Raw genomic sequence first — 24958 nt, 5'->3', positions numbered from 1 at the left:
CCACTCCCAGCATCAGCAGGCATGACATTCAAAGATTCATCTGAGGCAAGGACTGATGTGAATGAGCAAAATATTTTTTGTAAATGCCTCCTCTCCTACCCTCCCCTTCTACCTCATAAATTTACTTCGGAATCAAAAAATGAAATTAAATTTACTACCAATCAACCTTTCCTGTCCCCGCCTTCAACTGCATACATGAACTCCCTCAGGCCGCTCTAGAATAATAAAAACATTTGTTTCCTGATGTTCCATGTTGGAAGTTGAACTTCCATGTGTTTGTGCCACCCACTGCTGCCACTTAGCTTAGTCAGCCAGCTAGCTTGGTGCTAATTTTGGGCCTAAACTGGATGAAAACAATATTGTGAGCTGTGAGATGGTCAAAATTGACTGGAAACGAGTGGAAAGTAATGTTATTAAGGTTAATAACACTGTAGGAACACAACAGGCCCAAATTATGTGATATTAGCTGTTTTTATGATTTTTTTATAAAAAAATACAGATCCAAAACCATAACCAAAAAACAAAACATGCAAGGGCGGTTTTGTCAAAACCAATCCAGATCCAAAACCAGAGGAAATACAGATCCAAAACCAAAACACAAGGGTCGGCGCAAATCTCTAGTATAAGGTGAGTCCTGTCCTACCTCGCACCTGGTCCTTCATGTCTGGCACTTTCCCTCAGAACTTCCAGGAGGTGCGTGCTCATTGAACTCTCATAACCAGGACTAAATGTGCAGGTAGCAGACTGGCACTCCCTATGTAGCCAGCACAGTTCTCAGCATGCTTCCATGGATAAAGCATATCTAGGATCCAGGGGTTAGCCCCTTCACTACAAAGGAAAATAAATCCTGATTTACCTTACTAGTAACAGGTACTGAGAGGTATTAGAGGAGGAGCTGGTCTGGGGCCTTATTTCATCTATCCTGCCACTACCCAGGGTTGTCGAGAGAGGGAGAGCGGGTACTAATTACCTGGGCCCAGGCTTGTCTGGTTGGTCTGATGCCATCACTCCTCCATCTTACTTGTCAGAAGCCCGTCACACACTGCTGTGTGCTGGGATGAAGTGGGAGACTGCCCGTCTTCTCTGCCTGTGGGGGGAGCAATCGCACTGATTGTGCCCACCCCTGAATTTGCGTTGGGAAGAGGAGCTTACAGTACCCCCCAGGGCCGTAACTAGGGTTGTGTGGCCGGTGCAATGGCACAGGGCACCATAGGCCAGTGGGCGCTTTTTGGGCCTGTCAATTTTCTGTATCATTCTCACTTGTATCGTCCTCTTATTACATCCCCAGCATATCCTGGCCTCCCCTAGCTCTTCCCTGGCCCTTCCCCATGGGCCATTACCCTTTCTTGGGTGCGTTATATCCTTTTGAAAAATGGGGGGGCACCAATGCTCTTTCTGGCACAGGGCACCAAAAGGTCTAGTTACGGTTCTTGTACCCCCTCCCCAGTGTGCACCACCACTTTGTGGAGCTGCAAATAGCTTCTTTTTTTTCCTAAGGGGGCGTGGTAATGCCTACCATGATTAGGCCTCTCCCCCTTTCCCAGGCCTGGGCCAGCTCTCTACGGCCCTGCCCCTACCAAGCCTGCAGAGGAGCTACTAATTGTAATGGCTGTTATGAAGGAGAGAAAAGGTAATGAATTATTAAACCAAGTCAGTGTTATTAGTAATAGATAAAAGGTTTTGCCTTTTAAATGATGGCCCCATTAAAACATCAGGCAGACTCGTCAGAAGCAGATATCACTGCATCATGCAGCCTATTACATATACCCCCAGTGATTTTTTTTTTTTAGAATTATAGATATATCTTGGCTACATTTTAAAGAATAGTTTCCCAAACGTCGCCATTACAGTACAGGTTTAAGGATATCCATAATGGTTATATAGTACAGATGGTTAAATCAAATTGACTGATGTACTAATAAAGTCACCTGTGGCAAGCATGGATTTCCTTATAACCTGTACCATAATTTTGGAGCTTGAGAAACAGTTTCAAAGTATTCAAAAATACTATTTACTAACCTTCAAGTGCAACATCTGACGCCATCTTCTGTGATATAACTGAAAGATAAGATCAGAAAGGAAATAAACTTATTTTATAATGTAAGTAATATATACCCGGTGTAAGTAGGTAATAATGATATAATAAGACAATGAGGAGATCATGCGCCTGAAAAGAGCAGAAAGAGAATACACTCATTACATAAGTAATATACACCCCGGTGTAAGTAGGTAATAATGATATTATGTGTCACTGAGGAGATCACGCGCCTGATAAGAGCAGAAAGAGAATATACTCATTACATAAGTAATATATATCCCGATGTAAATAGGTAATAATGACATTAGGAGTTACTGAGGAGATCATGGGCCTGATAAGAGCAGAAAGGGAATACACTCATTACATAATAATATACACCCCGGTGTAAGTAGGTAATAATGATATTAGGAGTCACTGAGATTATGGGCCTGATAAGAGCAGAAAGGGAATACATTCATATGTAATATATACTCTAGTGTGAGTAGGTAATAATGATATTAGTAGTCACTGAGGCGATCATGGGTCTGATAAGAGTAGAAAGGAAATACACTCATTACATAAGTAATATATACCCCAGTGTAAGTAGATAATAATGATATTAGTCACTGAGGAGATCATGGACCTGATAAGAGCAGAAAGGGAATACACTCATTACATAAGTAATATATACCCTCGTGTAAGTAGGTAATAATGATATTAGGTGTCACTGAAAAGATCATGGGCCTGATAAGAGCAGAAAGGGAATATACTGATTACATAAGTAATATATACCCTGGTGTAAGTAGGTAATAATGATATTATGTGTCACTGATGAGATCATGGGCCTGATAAGAGCAGAAAGGGAATACACTCATTACATAAGTAATATATTCCCTGGTGTAATGAAGGTAATATAGATATTAGGAGTCACTGAGGAGATCATGGGAATGATAAGAGCAGAAAGGGAATACATCATTACAAAAGTAATATATAACCTGGTGTAAGTAGGTAATAATGATATAATAAGCCAATGAGGAAATCATGGGCCTGATAAGAGCAGAAAGGGAATACACTCATTACATAAGTAATATATATCCCAATGAAGTAGGTAATAATGATATTAGGAGTCAATGGGCCTGATAAGAGGAGAAAGGGAATACACTCATTACATAAGTAAAATATATCCCAGTGCAGATCGGAATTGAAGACAAATCACACACACCTCCAACTCTAAATAAGCCTAATAGTACATTATGCCATTGTTGAGTGCACTTGTGATTATGTAAATTGTTTTACTCTTATGTATAAAAGAACAAACCACGTGGGTGAACCAGCCCTCTTTGCCCCCATCTCCTGGGACTCACCATTTTGTGTCACTTGGCTCTGGAGATCCTATGCGGGTCCCATAAGACTGATCAGTTTTAGGACCTTTATGGCCACATTCAAAGCAGCTTCCTCTCCATAAACATCTATAAGAAGGTTTTTTGTGGTCACATAATCTGCCATTTCCAGACGCCCGCTGGGGATGGGGCCTCGCCCTCCATAGGAGAAATCAGATAACTTGTCCTTAAATCGTTTAAAGTCATTTTGCATCAGATCTGCCAGAGCCTCATACAGAATATCTCCAAGGGTCCTGCTCCTTTCATCCTGTGCACCTAATGAGAACACAGTAATGTCCTATAACTGTTACACATAGAAACGGCCATCACAGCCTTCTGACAGATTTACTTCATTGGCTTCTACACACCCTCCTACAACTCTTGCCAAGTACATTACTGTATCTTCTTGGCTTCCTTCTGGGTGTTTCAGCCCTGTCATTGTATCATCAGACACAGAAGTTTATTTGTGTTGTCCTATGACATACTGCAGTCAATGGAGTAACCAAAGAAAATGAGTATCTGGCACATAATATAAATACAAGACTAAGACGTGGTAAAGTCAGAAAGAACAAGCAATGCACTTAGTAATAGCTGCAGGAGGGTGCATGTAAGCACCTAAATGTAAGTCCCATGGAAGAGAGTAATTGGGAGTAACATTCTAACACATTTTTGTAAGACATTCCATACTGACAGTCTGTGTATATTTGCATTTATTAATAACAGTCAGTGGCAAACGCAGGATTTCCAGAGGGGGGTTTCCAAATACTTAATTTTAGAGCGAGTGTAGCCTGTCAATGAAGAGGGCAGAATTAACCAGCTTTAATAAGCGTCATACAAAGTGTACTGTGTGGATTAATTCCAGCATATACAGGACCAGTGATCACAGTAACCCATTATGTGTCATACATAGTGTATTGTGTTTCATAATTGCAGCATATATAGGACCAGCAATCACAGTAAGCCATTAGATGCATCAGTAGGGCCATCCTGCCTGAGCAGAATGCATTTATTGTAGATGTGGGCACCATTCCAGACTATTGTAGCAAGCCCAGGAGCCTGGAGGAGCAACAGAAGAACCTAGCACTGCCCTGGACATATATGTACATATTGGGCTCTATATCAGTATATCTCTAACAGTGCATGTTTTCCAGATCTCCTAGTTGGTGCACAGGTTATTTATTACTGGCTGATACATGTTAAAAGATCCACAGGTGGTGCTATTTATTTCATTTGTGACACTGAGAAGAACATGCAGCAATAGTAACATTCTATTATATTACTATTTCTATTGCGGTCTGGGGAGGGGGGTTTCCAGGCAGACGGAAACCCCCCCTACGTTTGCCTATGCCCAGTAAACATTTTAAAATTAGCGGCCTATTCACAGGAGCGTATCTATAATGGGTGCAGGGTGTGTGGGGCACATGGGCCCCCAGGGTCCAGGGGGGCCCCGCACCGCACACCCTGTACCCATATTATCTAAACTCACCTGTCCGTGGACCTGCGTCGGGTGTCAGCACTGCACAGAACACCGGAAAATTCTGCACATGCGCAGTAGACTCTGGGCACTCTCAGAGTCTACTGATTCTGCGGTAGCTGGCCAGCCGCAATAGTTGGCTGCCGGCCGCCGGGGAGAGAGGAGGGTGCCCCTCACTTAAGATGCCCCTGTCTATTCAACATCACTAATGGGCCCATCACACATACAGAAACACTAGTTTATGCACTATGTTTTTTTTAAAAAACAGGCCCATTCATTATTAGGGGCCAATGGGGCCTCCTACTATTCAGCAAACTCCAAAAACTAAAAGTTTCCGTATATGCACTAACCAACACTGCTGTGTGATGTTCCCCTGACATTAATTAGTGATGGAAACTAAGGGCCTGATTCAGCAAGGAAAGCAAGTGATAGAACGCATGGACCCCGCCGCTGAGAGAATATGCTAATCCCTGCATACGCATGGCACTCCCAGCACAAGAAGCAGCCCGCCTTTACCGTGAATGACAGCGCAAACATCAAGAACATCGAGTGCCATCGAAGCTGCATGCAAGCTAACGGTAGACCTGACCCTGCCACAGGACTAGAGAGATTCCTGCAAGCAAAGAGGCACCCAGCTGTGTGCGGCGCCGCTGAGATTCATTTATTCACGCCCCTGTAACTGCATGCGAACGCACAGGCACGCATGCTGGGAGGGATCTGATTGGATCCCTCTCAGCACTCTCCTGATAGAAACCCATAGGCTTCTATAGGATAACACCATCAGGAAGATGGCATTACCCATCGCAAGTTCGCAACCAAGCCTTGGAGTGCATGGCATTTCAGGGCTTGGCACATATGAGAAATGTGGTCAATCCTGCATTTTGGGGACATTTCTACCTTTGATGCATCCTGTCCTTTGTCTCTCCCTCTCTCTCCCTCATTCTGTCTCTAATGCTTTAATCAAAATCCTGCATTTGCCCCTGGCAGTGTACTAGATCATGTCTGCTATGCTGCTGGCAGTCGGTCCCCAGCAGTGTTGTGGACATGATGTAGTATGCTGCGACCTTGAAAGTCAGTGGAGAGACCAGATACAAGGTAAGGGGCAGTAGGAGTCGCAGCGTGAGGCCATGGCAATTTTATTGATTGTGCTCCCTTATACCTCTTTTCCACCAAAAACCCAGGTCTGACCTGGGTTTTTGGACATGGTTCCAACCCTGGTCAGACCCAGGTCAGACCCATTTACACTGCACCTTTGATCTGGGTTACTCCCAGGTCAGCCCTGTTCACACTGAACTCAGGTCTGCCCTGCTAAACCTGTGAGGTCATAAAAAGTGGGAGGTGACTGCTCCACAACCACCAATCCGCTCATTTTAGGCATGACCCAGGTCAGATAACCCGGGTTGCACCGTTTACACTGCACTATTACCTGGGTCCATCCTGGGTCCAACCCTGGTAGCTACCTGGGTTGGATTGCAGGGTCACTTGACCCAGGTTATTTTTCAGGGACCCTTTTACACTGAGCTGCGACCCGGGTAGACCCAGCAAAAACCCAGGTTTTTGCTCTGGTGTAAAAGGGGTATTAGTTGCCTCAGGGCCCCCACAAGCCTTAATCTGGCCCTGCTTGTAGTTGTACAATGAAATAGTCTTATTCTGTTGTTGCACAGCAGGGAGAGGGTCACAGGTTATCTGATCATCATCTAGAGACTCAATTGTACAAATAATTAGAAACCCATATGTTAGACTATCTGATATACAATGTATCTCTCAGACATGGGAATACTTTGTTTTATGGGAGAACAATGGAGAAAATATCATAGAGTAATAAATAATATACAGACATTACACCCAGTCACCTGTGTATAAAGGACAAATTGCCCAAACTCTGTGTTGGTCACGTGTTATCGACTATCAGCCACGTTTGCAGTAAATCCAGATAACAGTGCAATTATCACCTTGGTAATATGGGTGTGGTATAAAAAAAATGAACATTGAGAATTTGGATCCCTCAGAATGTCAACAAGTTCTGTACATCAGTATTCACTATGTCAGCATGGGCAGTTTATTGACAAGTCAAATGTCGGCGTAGTGAATATCAGCAGTCGTCATGTTGACATTGATTTTTTCCATAGACTTGTGACTAAACCTTAACTCTAAACCAGTGGTTCTCAAACTCGGTCCTCAGGACCCCACACAGTTCACGTTTTCCAGGTCACCCAGCAGGTGCACAGGTGTAGTCATTACTCACTGACACATTTCAAAAGAGCCACAGGTGCAGCTAATTATTTCACTAGTGATTCTGTGAGGAGACCTGCAAAACATGCACTGTTTGGGTTCCTGAGGACCGAGTTTGAGAACCTGTGCTCTAAACAATGCCAGCATTCTGATAATACCAATGTCAACAATAGGAATGCCGACATCCTCAGCATATACCAGTAAAACCATAATACAAGATGTGCATACAGACTGATTAATAAAAGGTGTATACAGTATGCTGTATGTTCTATCGTAACTATAACTCACAGTATAAAAATAAAGCTGTTCCATATGTGTAGTGAGCTACATGCAGGAGCAGCCAGTATATTACCTGCATAATAATAGTAGTTCCCCCCTTACACTCCAATATGGGCTGTCTATGGGCACATACAGTATGCACCATTGTATTCAGTCACTATTATTATTAGCGATAAATGATTGATATAAAAGCTGTCACTCACTCAGTAAGGAGGACGTGGCCATCACACAGCTGACACTTGTCCTGGTACAAAATAGGAGGAAGATCATTCAAGGAAAATGTGAGTTACTTCATCAATCTCTTTGCCATCTTTCATTGCTCACCTATTACAGAGACAATTACACATACAAAAGCCAAATACCTGGTTGAAAAAAATAATGATAACCCCATATAAAAAGGTTTACCAACCTCCGTCCTCAAGGTAACCTAACAGTCCAGGTTTACAGTATATCCATGTTTGAGCCCAGATGATTAAATCAAACAGACTAAGGAGTATATAAAGTGTAGCTTTTTATAAGTGGAGATGTTGCCCATAGCAACCAATAAGTTCTTGCTATTATCCTCTAGAAGGTGCAAGATACAGTAGATATTAAGTAGAATCTGATTGGTTGCTATTGGCAACATCTCCACTTCTAAAACCTACACTTTAGTAAATAGACCCCTATAGGAGTAATTAGGGGCCTCATTCAGCAAGTGCACTGCTCAATGCAGATTCCTGATTATCGGGAGTGAGTCCTGCTTAATCGCACGCAGACCCTTGAATGCCTCTGCCTGATTGACAGGCAGAGGCATTTAAGGGGCAGTGCAGGGGCGGCCGGCATTCCTGGAAACGGGGTGTGTACACCCCATTTTCCGGGAGTGGCCAGCCCAGGGACTGCATAGATGTACGCAGTCTCCTGGACTCGCAAGCCGGCCAGCCAGAGTAAGCTGAGGCGTATATAGCTGGCCGGCCACCCAGCGCCGTCCACCATTGCAACCATCTACCACCAATGGTCGCGATGGTCATAGACCTCCTGCTGCATTTGCATTATTGCAAGGATCCCAACTGCAAAGCTTCCTGCAATCCTTGCTGACTCAGGCCCTCATTCAGAGCCGTACGCTCTGAGCAGAGCGCACGCTCTGAATGAGGGCCGGGCTCCATTTTCATGGAGCGTCCTCCTGGACGCTCGTATAGCTGTGGGTCACCACCCACAGGCTATACGAGCGTGCATTGTGATGGCCGCGATGGTCGAGACCATCGCGACCATCGAAATTGCGAGCCGGAGCCTGCGGTTGAGGTTTTCAACCGCAAGCTCCGGAGTGATTTTGGCTCTATCAGAGCCAAAATCACTCCCACTGACATCACTAGTGATGTCAGTGGGCCGGCTTTTGACGGGAGGCGTTCCCGTGGGAACGCCCCCGTCAGGGAGGCACGCCCCCGGCATGCCCACCAAAGGGGGCGTGCTGTCAATCAACATTAACAGCATGCCCCCTTTGATCGGACACAACGAGCGAAGGACTTTCCTTCGCTCGTCGCGTCTGGCGCATGCGCACGACGGAGCTCCCTCCATCGTGCGCATGCTCAGTCCATAACATCGACCCACTTGCGAGCGGACAGCCGCTCGCGAGTGGGTCTGAATCAGGCCCTCAGACCCTAACTCACCTGTGTTTAAATATGGATATCCTTAAAACCTGGACTGTTAGGGTGCCTTGCGGACCGAGTTTGGGAAGCACTGCCTTATAGAATTTAATAAAGTATCTTTATTTAGAAGACAGTTCAGGAAACATTTAAGACTAGGGGGCCTATTCATCATAACTAAAAATTCTCTGGAGGTAATTAGGTTTAGAACTCGCATGGAATTGTACCTAATTCCTCCTCTCCATAAGTATCTATTCCGGAAAGCTGTCATGTTTGCGATGACAGCTTGCTGGGAAATAGACACTTTTCCCTGCCTATACCTACCTTACCGCAGCTGTAATCAGTGCTGTGCATGCGCTGTTCTGTTCATAAACGTGGCGCATGCGCACCACTGATTACAGCTGCGATAATTCTGCGTCCACCCCCCCTCTCCCCCCTTCACTTACCTGGCCGGCTGTAGCCGCGGACCCCGACCTCCCGCCTGGTCCAGGTCTGCAGCGGAGAGCACGGCCAGCCAGAGGGGGCTGAAGATTTTTTTTTTAAAACTTTATTTTGTTCTCACAGCTGCAGCCAGAGCCTAGGCAGGGACCAGACTGATGGAGGGAACCGAAGGAGGACCTGCCCAGCTGAAAGTTAGTAAGTGTAACCCGCTATACGCCACCTCAGAGTGGCGTATAGTAACACCATCAAATTCAGAAAATACATAATTTTCGGAATGTGATGAATAGTCTAATTTCCGTATCCCTACACTAATATATGAGGAGTGTGGAAATTAACGCAGATTATCAGTGATATCTCCTGTGTTAAGTGTCTGCATGAATAATAAAAAAAGTGTAATTAAGGAAAATGTCCTTAAAACCGTTATTTTAGTGTTGATGAATAGGCCCCTGAGTCTTACCTGAGGAGTTACGATGATGAGGTGACACAGTCACAGCTTTCTATTCACTCCATTGATAAAATATGTGAGAGAAATATGTGAAGATTAACCACAAAACGAGCTGAAATTATATGAACAGGAAGGAATGAATAATACAGGTAAAATACAATAACATAATAGTCACAGCCCAACCCAGGGGATGAAGGTCACAGAGTAATTATTACCTGATAGTTACAACACTTCCTTGTGTTGTCAGTTTCTTCAACCTCTAAGACCTTTGTGTGGGCTACATTAAAAAATTCAATGAAGGCCGAGGGCCAATAAGCAATTTTGCGGTATTTAGACTCTACCCCCTCCTCACACAATTATGTCCCATAACTGCCTCACACTACAATATTAATTAAGTCACAGAACGGCCTCCCTCATCCCACAATTATAATTATGCCCCATAACTGTCCCTCTTCCTACATTAATTATGTCAGATAGTTGCCCCTATCCTCAAACAATTATGTCCCATAACTGACCCCTCTGCAATGCCCCTGTAATGGTTCAGCCTCTGCAGTGCCCCCAGTAATGGTCTCCCCTATGCAGTGCCCTTCTACAGTGCCCCCAGTAGTAGTCCCCCCTATGCAGTGCCCCTTATACAATGCCCCCAGTAGTAGTCCCTCCATGCAGAGCCCCCAGTTGTAGTCCCCCTTATGCAGTGCCCCCAGTAGTAGTCCCCCCTATGCAGTGCACCCAGTAGTGCCCATTATATTGTGCCCCCAGTAGTAGTCCCCTTTATGCAGTGCCCCCAGTAGTGCCCATTATATTGTGCCCCCAGTAGTAGTCCCCCATATGCAGTGCCCCCAGTAATGGTCCACCCTATGCAGTGCCCTTATACAGTGCCCCCAGTAGTAGTCCCCCCTATGCAGTGCCCCCAAGTAGTGGTTCCCCCTATGCTATTCCCTGAGTAGTGGTCCCCCCTATGCAGTGCCCCATATACAGTGCCCACAGTAGTAGTCCACTCTATGCAGTGCCCCCAGTAGTTGTCTCCCTATGCAGAGCCCCCAGTAGTGCCCATTATACAGTGCCCCCAGTAGTGGTCCCCCTATGCAGTGCCCTCAATAGTGGTCCCCCCTATGCAGTACCCCTTATATAGGGTCCCCAGCAGTAGTCCCCCCCTTTGCAGTGCCCCAAGTAGTGGTCCCCCTATGCAGTGCCTCTTATACATTGCTCCCAGTAGTAGTCCACCCTATGCAGTGCCCCCAATAGTGTTCCTCCTATGCAGTGCCCACAGTAGTAGTCTCCACTATGCAATGCCCCAAGTAGTGGTCCCCCTATGCAGTGCCCCTTGTACATTGTTCCCAGTGGTAGTCCACCCTATGCAGTGCCCCCAATAGTGTTCCCCCCTATGCAGTGCCCCCAGTAGTAGTCCACCCATGCAGTGCCCCCAGTTGTAGTCCCCCATATGCAGTGACCCCAGTAGCAGTCCCCCCTTTGCAGTGCCCCTTATGCATTGCCCCAGTAGTAGTTCACCCTATGCAGTGCCCCCACTAGTGGTCCTGCCTATGCAGTGTCCCCAGTAGTGGTTGCCCCTGTATATAGTGCCTCCAGTAGTGGTCCCCCCTGTGCAGTGCCCCCAGTAGTGGTTCCCCTATGAAGTGGCCCTTTTACAGTGCCCCCAGTAGCTGTCCCCCCTATGCAGTGCCCCCAGTAGTGGTCCCCCCTATGCAGTGCCCCCAGTAGTGCCCCTTATATAGTGCCCCCAGGAGCAATCCACCTTATGCAGTGCCCTCAGTATTAGTCCCCCTTATACAGTGCCCCCAAGTAGTAGTGCCCCTTATACAGTGCCCCCAGTAATGCACCCCAGGGGCGTAGAGAGTGCCACCGGGCCCCAGTAAAGAGGAGGCATGGCCTAATCACGCAGGGGGGGGGGTGGCTTGGCCATGCCCCCTTGAAAAAAAACTTACTTTTGCAGCACCTGCCATGGAGGAGCACTGCTAGCCCCTCAGCCCAGTGCAAATCAGTGTGTTCGCTCCCCCCCTAAGGCATAGGAGATTGTTTTGGCTGCAGCTTAGCAACCGCGGGCAATCACCCACTGCATCCCAACACACGCCGTGTGCTGGGCTGCCGTGAGGGAGGGAGGAAGGAAGGGGGATGGCGCCAGACTCAGCCCCCCGCTGGGCCCCTCTGGAGGCCCAGGCCTTGGTAAATTGTACCTGCTCCCCCCCCTCTCGGCGCCCCTTGGTGCCCCCAGTAATGCACCCTTATACAGTGCCCCTTATGCAGTGTCCCTAATACAGTGTCCCTTATACAGTGTGGCAAATAATAGTGCTATTAGGAGTTATGGTTATGATATACCCTTCATTAATAGGCTGGGGATTGTGTGTAGTCCAGTTTCCCAACTCCGGCCCTCATGGACCCCTAACAGTACATGATTTACAGATCTCCTCCGTATCACAAGTGAAATAATTAGCACCACCTGTGGATCTATTAATATGTGTCAGCCAGTAATGACTACACCTGTGCACCTGCTAGGAGATCTTTTTGATTTAACCAATTTGTCTGAATGACCATTTTTGTCTATATTCCAGTGACGCGAGCAAATGGTCAATTGTCAGTTGCTCCCAATTGCTACCAGATTTTCATTGCAACCAGCCAGATTGGACTGATCTCTGACAGATAATTGTATAGTGTATGCCCAGCATTAGCTTTATACCAAGGTGATTGTCTGCAATGCTTTCTCAGCCACAAGTTTATCTAGTTATGCAATTAAATAAATGATGACCTTTAACCAGGAAGTGTAGGATATTGTGTTATCATTTATGTGCGGATAAGAAGGGAACGTCATTATGTGATTAGCCAGAACTGTTTTCAGCCCATCAGCAGTTTATGTTATTACATGCTCAGATGGTCTAATGAATCAAAGTAATGCTACAGATGTGTCCACATATATCAGGAGCAGCACAGACTTTGTGACTTAGCAGTGCATGTTATACCCATCACTAATGCAACAAAAACATACCTGCTGACCTTTTGGTGCCCACTCCGGGAGGGGGCAGCCAGGTCGACACTGTTGGAGTGTGTGTCATGGCAGGCATTTCTGGGGACCTTGATGATGCATTTGTGTCATTGTAGCCTCACCCCTGTTATACATTGCTATGATTACCAGCATTGTGAAGCAGGGGCAGAGCCATATTGTAGCGATTCAATGTGAATTTTCATCATCAGTAAGCGGGCATATACTGCAGGGTGGCTCCAGCCTCTGGGAGACTTGCCCTCCTTTCTGGGTGACCAAGAGCATCACCTGATTTTCGTGAGCCTCCCAGCTCTTCTGGTAGGTTAGGCAAGTATAGACATAAGTACAATGCATGGGTACCCTGACTACTGATGCTGGCCATGCATGCAGCTGAAATGTGTGGCTTATTCACTAATCTGGGTAAAAAAGCCAACAGACAGAGGTCTGAAACAATTGACCCATGCCGTGACCCTCATCGTTGTGCTTAATTTGCGATTTATACCATTTCCTTTGGGACAAAAATACTAATCTAGTGTAAGGAAAGATAAAGAGCCTCCTGACAATGGCGCTCATTGGGCCTGATTCACCAGTGCACTGCTGATCTCAGATTCCTGATTTTTGGACCCATTCTGCACACGTGCATTCACCAATGGTCAAGATGGTGATCTCAGCTTGCAACCTCCATCACAGTGCTGGGATCGCAAATGCAGCAGGGGCTGTCATACACCCCCTGCTTATTTGCATATTAGCAAGGACAGAATTGTAAAACAGCCTGCGTGCAGCCTTGTAATTGCGATCATTGCTGCATCACCCCCATTGTGCCGTCTTATGATCAGTTGCTGTTACCAGTGAGAAGGTTGTACAATTCCTTTAAAACTAGAAATCTACATCACATAGGTAGTCTCAAAGGGTATAATTAATAAGCACTTTATTACATAAAAAAATACAATAAAAATGAATATGCATGGAATAAAGAGCTAACTACATTGAGTTCTCTCTAAACAGAGCATCTGTTGCTGGGTTGCATTATATATACAGCCATGGCCAAACCTTTTGAGAATGGCACAAATATTGGTTTTCACTAAATTTGCTGCTTCAGTGTTTTTAGACATATTTGTCAGATGTTATATGGTATACTGAGGTAACATTACAAGCATTTCATAAGTGCCAAAGGCTTTTATTGACAATTACATTAAGTTTATGCAAGGTGTCAATATTGTAAGTGATCCCACTCCCTTGGCTGTGAAGCAACCCCACATGGTCTCAGGATGCTTTACTGTTGGCATGACACAGAACTTATGGTAGCACTCACCAATGGTGGTGATGGTCACAGTGCTGCATAACTCCCAAATTTTTGGTCCCGAAAGAGGGACAGTTAGCGTGCTGTAAATGCATGCCCGAAAAGGGCCCGGCGCTTTGGGAAAAAGGAGCGGAGCCTCTCAGCTTCCCCATTTACATCACTATGGGAGCATGCCCAGCACTCTCCGAGATGCTGGGCAGCCCCCAGGCTCTCCTACATTGATGAAAAGATGCCATGCGCATGGCTTATGTTCTCCTCCTGCTTACCCGCTGCTCTGCATAGTAGAGCAGCGGTTTGTGCTCCCCACTGCGAGACACTTCGGCACACGGGTGGGACCAGGCATGTCGATAGCTGCCTGCGTGATGCTTTGCAATTGCTATCCTTGCTGAATCAGGTCTACAGTTTGTTATTTAGCCTCAGTTTTTTTTGTGAACCAATTTTCCTGATTTAAAGGTGTTTATTAAAAGGCAGTCAGGCTTTAACCTCCTTGTCAGTTATAGCTTCATGCTTTGGTGTTAGGCTGATGATCCTTGTGCCTGGTGAGAAATCTGTGCTGCTGATACCTGGAATCATTGTGGGCTTATCCTGACTGATCTATCGTCTCCTGATCTCTGCATCACCTTTATTAAGTATCACTTTAAAAAAGTATAATTTTGTTTGCAGTCATTATCTTGCTACCAGTTGTTAATAGGGATGAGCGGGTTTGGATTTATGGAATCCGAACCCCCCTGAGCCCTCCCGATCCGAGTCGGATCCGAGTCAGGCTCGAGTTTTCCCACCTGACTCGGATCTGAAATCAAGGCAAAACGTCATCATCCCGCTGTCGGATCTCATGGGTTTTGGATTCTATAAAAGGTCCCCACGTTGGTGCCATTTTTCACTCTGGCTGTGGACAGTGAAGAGGGAGGGTGGGAATTAGGGCTGGCTGGGCTGTGCTGTGCTGCTGTTGTCCATAGGGGCTGTGGGCCTGATTCAGAGCCGGACGCTCTTTCAGAGCGCTCGCTCTGAATCAGTGCCTGCCTATTGTATTTTTAGAGCGGCCTCCTGGCCGCTCGCATAGCTGTGGGTGGCCACCCACAGCTAGTGCGAGCGGCCAGGATGATGGTCGCGATGGTCTTGACCATCGGACTTGCGACGAGACCCTTGTGGTAGGGTCTCATTTCCGCAAGTCCCAGTGGACTTCTTGCTCTTACAGAGCAAGAAGTCCACCCACTGACAACACTTGTGATGTCAGTGGGGCCGGCCCTAGACGGTAGGAGTTCCCATAGGAACGCTCCATCTGGGCAGCCACGTCCCTGGCCTGCCCACCAAAGGTGCGTGCTGTCACTCAACATCGACACCTTTGTAGTGAGACCCAGAGCGACGGCTTGCCCATCGCTATCCGGGTCTCGTGCATGCGCACGATGGAGCCGCCTCCATCGTGCGCATGCTTACTGGGCCAACATCGACCCACTTGCGAGCGCTCGCGAGCGGGTCTGAATCAGGCCCTGTGTCCACTCCAAAGTCCATAGGGGCTGGCTGGGCTGTGTCCACTCCAAAGTCCATAGGGGCTGGCTGGGCTGTGTTGTGCAGTGTCCCATAAAGGCTATAGTCCTAAAGGGGTGCTGTAGTGTTGTCCAGGGGTGATCTGTCCATCAGGGGTGCTCCCCCAAGTGCAAAAAACAATTATTTTTTTCTGTGTTTGTAAATTGTGTGCGCTGTAGCCGCACGTGCATCAACAAAGTAGCAGCGCCAAGCATGCGCCTGTGTCATAAATCAAGGGCCGACTGGCTCGTCTATTAAAGGGTGGTGTAATCCCCAAAGTGCACTCCAAAAAAATAAAAAAATATTTTTTTCTGTGTTTGTGAATTGTGTGCGCTGTAGCCGCACGTTCATCAACAAAGAAGCAGCACGTACATCAATAAAGTAGCAGCGCCAAGCGTGCGCCTGTGTCATAAATCAAGGGCCAGCTGGCTCGTCTATTAAAGGGTGGTGTAACCCCCAAAGTGCACTCCAAAAAATTTTTTTTCTGTGTTTGTGTGCGCCTTAGCCGCACGTATATATCAATATCACATAAATGGAGGACAAAAATTTGTCCGATAAAAATAAAATAGGGAAAGATCAAGAACCATTTCCTCATAGTGCTGAAGCTGCTGCCACTAGTCATGACATAGATGATAAAATGACATCAACGTCGTCTGCCAAGGCCGATGCCTAATGTCATAGCAGAGGGCATATAAAATCCCAAATGACAAACTTCAGGAAAATGACCTTAAAAAATACATTTAAATCATCTGAGGAGAAACGTAAACTTGCCAATATGCCATTTACGACACGGAGTGGCAAGGAATGGCTAAGGTCTTTTCCTGTGTTCATGACTAGTGGTTCAGCTTCACATGATGATGGAAGCCCTCCTCCCACTACAAATATCAAACGAGTTAAGCTGGCAAAAGCACAGCAAAGAACTGTGCGTTCTAAGAACATATCATAAATCCCCAAGGAGAGTCCAAGTGTAGCGGCGGTTGCGATGCCTGACCTTCCCAATAACGCACAGAAAGAGGTGGCTCTTTCCACCATTTGCATGCCCTCTGCAAGTGCTGGAGGGCACCCACAGTCCAGTTGCTGTTATTCAAATTGAAGATGTCACTGTTGAAGTACAATAGGATGAGGATATTGGTGTAGCTGGCACTGAGGAGGAAGTTGACGAGGAGGATTCTGATGGTGATGTGATTTGTTTAAATCAGGCACCAGGGGAGACAGTTTTTGTCCTTGGGATGAAAAAGCCCATCACGGTCATGCCTGGGCAGAAGACCAAACATTCCACCTCTTTGGTCTGGCAATATTTCTATCCAAATCCGGACAACAACTGTCTTGCCATATGTACTATATGTAAAGGTGGAATTAGTAGGGGTAGGGACGTTAACCACCTAGGAACATCCTCCCTTATACGTCACCTGCAGCGCGTTCATAAAAAGTTACTGTCAAGTTCAGAAACTTTGGCTAAGACCGTAAGCAGTCCAGGGACACCTAAATCCCTTTGTCCTGTTGTATCCAAGCACCTGCAAACCATACCGTCAACTCCCTCCTCATCAATTTCCTCCACATTCAGGATCGGAAGTAGTCCTGCAGGCCATGTCACTGGCATGACTGACTCCTCTCCTATCCAGGATTCCTCTGGAGGATCCTGCATTGCTACGCCTGCTGCTGCCGCTGCTGCTGTTGATGCTGGGAGTCGTTCATCATCCCAGAGAGGAACACCACTACTTCTTTTACTAAGCAATTGACCCTCCAGCAGTCCTTAGTGAGGAGGATGAAGTACGACAGCAGTCATCCTGAAGCACAGAGGATAACTGAGGCCTTGACTGCTATGTTGGTGTAAGACGTGCATCCAGTATCCGCCATTGGTGCAGTGGGATTTAGACAATTGATGGAGGTAGTGTGTCCCCGGTACCAAATCCCGTCTAGATTCCACTTCACTAGGCAGGCGATACCGAGAATGTACAGAAACGTCAGAAAAAGTGTCCTCAGTGTCCTAAAAAATGCGGTTGTACCCACTGTCCACTTAACCATGGACATGTGGACAAGTGGAACAGGGCAGACTAAGGACTATATGACTGTGACAGCCCATTGGGTAGATGTATCGCCTTACGCAGCAACAACAGCAGTGTCACCAGTAGCAGCAGCTCAGAAACGCCAGCTCGTTCCAAGGCAGGCTATGCTGTGTAACACCAGTTTCAGTAAGAGGCACACCGCCGACAACCTCTTAGAGAAACTGAGGGAAATCATCACCCAACGGCTTACCCCACTTAGACTCTCCTGGGGATTTGTGATATCTGACAACGCCACAAATATTGTGCGGGCATTACATCTGGGTAAATTCCAGCACGTCCAATGTTTTACTCACACAATAAATTTGGTGGTGCAGAATTTTCTGAAACACAACAAGGACGTGCAGGAGACGCTTTGGGTGGCCCGAAAAATTTCTGCCCACTTTAGCCATTCAGCGACTGCGTGCCAAAGACTGGAGTGTGAGCAAACAGTCTTGAACCTGCCCTCCCATAACTTGAAGCAAGAGGTTGTGATGCGGTAGAACTCAACCCTCTGTATGCTTCAGAGGATGGAGGAGCATCAAAAGGCCATTCAAGCCTATACATCCACCTATGACATAGGCAAAGGAGGGGGTATGCACCTGACTCAAGCACAGTGGAGAATGATTTCCATGTTGTGCAAGTTTCTCTCCATCCCTTCGAACTTGCCACTTGTGAAGTCAGTTCAGACACTGCCAGCTTGAGTCAGGTCATTCGGCTCAGTATGTGGGACTTGTGGATGAAGCCCTTCATTCGCTTTGTCAGGATTGGAAGGTGGTCAATCTGTTAAAAACAGACCACTACATTTTGGCCACCGTGCTTGATGCTAGGTTTAAAGCCTATGTGGTGTCTCTCTTTCCCGCTGACACAAGCCTGCAGAGGTGCAAAGACCTGCTGGTGAAAACACTGTCAGCTGAAGCGGAACGTGACACGTCAACAGCTCCTTCATTTTCTCCCGCAAACTGGGGCTGCTAGGACACAACTTAGGTATCCTAAGCAACCTGCTGGCGGTAATGCAGGGCAGGCAGGACAAAGTTTGGACATCTGGTCCAGACTGAAGGACCTGGCAACAATTTCTGACATATCTACCGTCACTGCATATGATACTGTCACCATTGAAAGAATGGTGGAGGATTAAATCAGTGACAGCATCCAAGTAGGCATGTCAGACAGTCCATACCTGTACAGGCAGGAAAAAGAGGCAATTTGGAGGCCCCTGTACAAACTGCCTCTATTTTACATAAGTTGCCCCCCCTCCAGTGTGTACTCCGAACGTGTTTAGTCAGCCAGGAACCTTGTCAGCGAAAGGCGTAGGAGGCTGCTTCCACAAAATGTGGAGAAGATGATGTTTATCAAAATGAATTATCAATTCTTCCAGGGAGACCAGTCTCCAGAACATACAGAGGGACCTGTGGTGGTTGATTCCAGCGGGGACGAATTAATACTCTGTGAGGATGAGGATGTACACAACACTGAAGAGGGTGAGGAATCGGTGGATGAGGAGGATGAGGACGACATCTTGCCTCCATAGAGCCAGTTTGTGCAGGGACAGATTAATTGCCAGCTTCTTTTGTGGGGGCCCAAACGAACCAATCATTTCAGCCACAGTCGTGTGGTAGACCCTGGCACATACCATGAGTTTATGGATGCACTTTCTAAAAACTGAGCTGATACATTACCTCCCCATTCAATTATGATTGCACTATTGAATTAATTCCTGGAGCTAAATTGCCTAAAGTAAGGCTATATTGCTCTATATGTCCCAGAAACAAAAGCCATGGAGGAATATAATATATTCAAGAGAATATTGAGTAATGTTTTTTAGACATTCTAAGGGGCATATTCAATTGAGGGCGAGAAAAGGAAAAATCCCGCACCTGCAAAGTTTTTCCTGCAGGTGCGGGATTTTTGCTATTCTATTTGGTGCGTGAGCATTGGGAGGTTTTTATTCTTGCACCTCCAGAGCAAGTGTTATTTTTTTCTAAGATCGTTTTTTTTTTAGGAAAAATCAGTGGTACTTGCTCTGGGACCCCGGCGGCACCCCCCTGAGGACTAATTAAGCAATTGGAAGTTTCCAATTAGCTTAATTAGTCTTTAATTACTCACCTTCTGCAGCGCTGTCTTCTGCACCCAGTGTCGGAGGCTGGGTCTTCTGCCGCAGGGTGAGTATGTCAGTGTGTGTGAGTGTTTGGAAGTGTGTAGGAGTGAGTGTGTGTATTAGTGTTGTGTGTATGCCCCCCAATGTCTGTGTACCCCCCTGGAATGGGCGCTGGGAGAACTACATCTCCCAGCAGCCCTTGCCCATCTCACCTGCCCCTGGAACCTCCTAGCAGCCCCCTCTCCAGTGAGAAGATAGAGAGGAGGCCACCGGGAGCTGCAGAGACCCCTGGCCAGGTACGTAGAATTTTTTTTTTTTTACATGTCGCAGGGTTTTCAGCGCTGAAAATCCCATGACCACTATTTTTTAATTGGATACTGCGGGTATCAGGAGCACACATACCCACGGTAATCCAAAATTGGGCGTGAGGTTTTTTCCTTGCTAAACCTTGCTCCCAATTGAATATGCCCCTAAGTCTGTAGTTGCAGTATGTTTATTTGTTGAAAAAATGGAGATCTTCAGCCTTGTGCGGATTTTAGAAGCTTGAATAAAATCACAGTCAAAAATATCTATCAGTTATGTCTAATATCTGTATTGTTTGATCACCTCAAAAATTGATTTGCAAATTGCTTATAATGTGATCCATTTAAAGGAAGGGGATGAATTGAAAATGGCATTTAATACCAACTCTGGAAACTATGAATCCGTTTGGTCTCTCCAATGCACCTGCTGTTTTTCAAGATCTGATCAATGATGTGTTACTTGAGTATCTTGAAAAATTTGTGGTTGTCTATTTAGATGATCTCTAGATATTTTCTCTGTCTATGAAGACACATTGTCTTCATGTGAAGCAAGTTTTACAGAAACTTTGAGAGGAACCTTTGTTTGCCAAACTTGAGAAATGTGAGTTTGAGGTGGAAAAAGCTTATTTGTTGGGATATATCATCACCTCCAAAGATTTTTCCATAGGCCAAAGCAAACTCCAATCCACTCTTAAATGGGTCCAACCATTAATTTGAAACCAATACAGATATTGCAAATTACTGTAGGCATTTTATTCACAATTTCTCTATCATGGCAGTTCCTATAAATAACTTAACCAAAATGGAAGCAGATATCGCTAACTGGTCACCACAAGTGGTTCAAGCATTCCATGCATTAAAGCAAGTCTTTGTTTAGGACTCTGGCCCTCATTCAGAGCCGCTTGCTATTTGCGGTCGTTCGTTCAAAAACAAGGGGTGGCTATTCAAATGAACCGTTCGCTCTTTGCGGTCTGTTCACGCCTCTAAGTCTGAACGAGCGAGCATAACTTGCGGTTATAATTTTGAAAAATACGCCCCCTTGCCGCTCGCACCATACGTCATGTCCGCTATTTAATAGATTAATCGAGTACATCGAATAGCGTATGAACTGCTCGCTATTCTTGTGGTTGGTTTTTACAACCGCTATTTTGCGAGCAGTTCTGAGGTAAAAAAAACCAAGTGACGTGGTCAATGACGCTGGTGGATTAATTATGCACACCCTTAAAACGCCTTTGACCTTTAAGCATGCCTGCGTTCTAATTCCACTCCCCGTTTTCAAGCACCTTCCCCTGTTACCACCCACATACGCCTCTTCCTGTCACTCAAAATAGCAGGCATTCGCTATATAGCGAACAAACGATTTTCGGCCGCACTGACTGGTTCGCGCATGCGTTTTAAAATCCGTACACATGCGCATATGTGCTAACATCGGTCAGAACCGACGAGCGGCCGCTTACGAGCGGCTCTGAATCAGGGCCTCTATGAATAGCTAAGGTGAAACATATGTTGGAGTGTGCTGGGGATGTGTTTTACCTAGCTTTATCAGCTGATGTAATTATCAGCTGATGTTTGACACTGTAATACATTAGCACAGTGTAGAACTACTACAGAATATTTAATATCAATTGCTACACACAGTTATTGTGACAATGTAATTAAGTCACATTTGTAACAAACCCAGGAAAAATCTAATGTGTCTCCCTCTCGAGTGAATAACACCCCTTTTACACCGGAGCTAAAACCCAGGTTTTTGAAGGGTTAACCCGGGCAGCTCCCTGGTGTAAAAGGGGAGAGAGTTGGATCGCCGGGTCAAGTGACCCGGCAATCCAACCCAGGTAACTAGCAGGGTTTAACACGGGCGTAGCCCGTGAAACCCTGCTATGAGAACAGCGCACTCCGAGTCACGAAGACTTGGAGTGCGCTGCTAGCCGGCCGATTGGTCCGGTTTCAGTGGCGCTTGGAGATGACGTCATCTCCAAGCGTCCACTTTCACTCCGCAATAGCCGGGTCTATGCAGACCAGACTGCGGTGTGAGCGGCGCTGACTCTGGAATATCCCAAGTCGGCGCCGGCAAAATTCCAGGTCTGATCCGGATAGGAACTTTGTTCCAACTCCGGGTCAGACCCAGAATTTAGGTGGAAAAGGGGTATTAGTGATAAACACTTTAACGATATTTGTTATACACATATTAAATAAACAGAATAATTTATCTGAACGATGAGGGATCATTGTTTAATACATTATAATAGACACAGTTTAAATAAGAAAACAGAAATTAGTTATGTGTTAGTTAATTGACTGATAATACACTGTAACCAAAATAAATTGGATACTAGATGGAATAAGGACAGTGTGAATACAGTAAAATTGTTGAAGTTTTGATGCAGTATTTTGAAACAGTTGCTTTAATGTAACGGGAAACATATTTTCTGATAGTTATTTCTTGTGACTTATTAATCTAAATCTCTGTTTTATTTAAACACACAAACCCTGACACAGGTTGTATAAACAATAAAAATTTAAATATTTCACCATATTTTTGCAATTATTTTGTTTTATTTAGAACTAATAAAAGTTTAATTTTATGAACCTATATATTGATTTGTGCACCATACAACTATCTTTTTTCCTTCATATTGCATGTATAACTATAGTGGCTAGCACCCCTCCAATCTATATAAAATTTATAAACAGTTATTTTTGGATGGTACATTATAAGACTGGTTCGGTTGCTTTTTTCTGTTTCAACTTGTGTTAAAAAGCCGTCAGGATTTTCCTCCTTGTCAGTTATAGCTTCATGCTTTGGTGCTAGGCTGATGATCCTTGTGCCAGGTGAATACTCTGTGCTGCTGATATCTGGAATCATTGTGTGCTTATCCAGTCTGAGTATGGTCTCATGATCTCTGCATCATCTTTTGCTAAGTTTCTGTCACGATCCACAGTGTGGAAACTGCTTTCTTACCACTCCGGTGCCCAATCCAGGTTGGCACAGAGGACAATCCAGGTTGCGTGTAGTATCTTGACAGCTGCTGCATGTGTGCATGGAGCTTCATGGCTCTCTACTCCAGGCAGGCTTCTCCAGGTTGTTAGTGTGCAGGCTGCATACTGGACTTCTCTCCACAGCCGGGACATGGTTACAGCCACTTTGGACTCACATGAGTCCAGTCTTCCACTCAGTGCATGTCCTGCTGGACTGCTGACTGCACGACCAATCTTCCGGGATCCAGTCCTATAAATTCCTTTCACTGACTGGCCTCTGTTGCCAGTACAAAGGCACTTCCATTGTAGTAACAGCTCTTGATGCAGAGCTCCCTCAATTGCTGTTTCTGAATGGCTCAGTCCGTCCAATGCGATTATCTTCATCTTCTATCAAGACTCCATTAGCTATTGTTGCATTCCAGATTTGCCATTGGGAATTCTTCTCATTTCATCTGCTGCAGTCTGGAGTTTCCATCGGGAATTATCTCTCCATTTTCATCTACTGGAGTCTGGAATCATCTTTGGAATTATCGCTCAATCACCATCGGTTCCTATCAAGTATCAGCATCGGTTCCTACCGATCATCTTTAATAAAGTCTTACCATAGATTCCTATCAAGAATCAAATATATAAAGAGACCAGCACTATATAAATTGTTGAAAATATGATGGACAGTTTAAATTGAATATATATAAAAATGTAATCAATAGGTGATACACATAAAATTAACATTTAGTATCCAGATCTATAACAGTAAACATGCATGTATCAGTCACATTTAAAATTTAAAACTCTGCACAGAATGGATAGTGCAATAGAACTCCCAAAGATCCTTGCCTATACTCCTGAGGAAGCTGGGGGACCATACCCAGCGAAACGCGTTGAGAGGCTTATTCTTCACGCTCCAAAGACCCACTGCATTCATTTTGGACCATTATTAACTCCTTTGACAGGATTTTTCTGGACTGCAGCGTTAAAGACCTCATGTGGATTACATCTCATTCACCTTGACACAGCACAGTGGATGCTAAAGGAAACCTTGAGAACATACTGTATGACCACTGACTGGTAAATCTTTTTGCTGCTAATATTACCCTTGGACACATAGGAGGGGGTCCTATCTCCAGTTGGAGTCTTTTTGGGAGTTCTATTGCACTATCCATTCTGTGCAGAGTTTTGAATTTTAAATGTGACTGATACATGCACGTTTACTATTACAGATCTGGATACTAAATGTTAATTTTATGTGTATCACCTATTGATTACATTTTTATATATATTCACTTTTAAACTGTCCATCATGTTTTGAACAATTTATAGAGCGCTGGTCTCTTTATATATTACTTAGGGATTGACTACCCCTTTGACCAGCTGCTTGATTAACAGCGCGTCATCACCATTTTATTCACTATCAAGAATCAATATTGGTTCCTATCGATCATCTTTAAAAAAGAATCACCATCGGTTTTTACTGATCATCTCTAATAAAGCATTACCATCGGTCACTATCGAATGCCAACATTGGTTCCTATTGATCAACTCAAATAAAGTATCATCATTGGTTATCACCAGTCATAATTATTAAAGTCTTCATTGTCATCTATTATTCTTATGGACATTTATTATCCTCATCAAGTGATGATGAAGTCATTCTAAAATGGTTCCAGTCATCATTACTCTATTACTTCCACCACTACAAATTATTCTGAATACAGACTTTGGGCCCAATTCAGACCCGCTCGCGAGCGTAGGACGCTCGCAAGTGGGTCAATGGTGCCCTAATGCACATGCGCACGACGGAGGGAGCTCCGTCGTGCGCATGCGCGAGACCCGCA

The 24958-nt window shown here is 45.4% G+C and overlaps 1 protein-coding gene across 1 annotated transcript in view; it reads right to left on the bottom strand.

Moving 5' to 3' along the window:
- The window catches only part of LOC148500723 (NACHT, LRR and PYD domains-containing protein 3-like), a 43606-nt gene extending 36000 nt beyond the window's left edge, over nt 1-7606 (bottom strand). The window contains 3 exon segments of the mRNA XM_088451425.1: nt 2022-2058; nt 3382-3672; nt 7585-7606. Coding sequence (XP_088307551.1) covers nt 2022-2058; nt 3382-3672; nt 7585-7606 — 350 coding nt within the window.
- Between the last annotated feature and the right edge of the window lie 17352 nt (nt 7607-24958).

Source organism: Taudactylus pleione, unplaced genomic scaffold (genome assembly GCF_031769625.1).
Source record: "Taudactylus pleione unplaced genomic scaffold, aTauple2 ptg000547l, whole genome shotgun sequence".
NCBI lineage: Eukaryota > Metazoa > Chordata > Amphibia > Anura > Myobatrachidae > Taudactylus > Taudactylus pleione.
The sequence above is the reverse complement of the archived record's forward strand: the minus strand, read 5'-3'. Positions and strand labels throughout refer to the sequence as shown.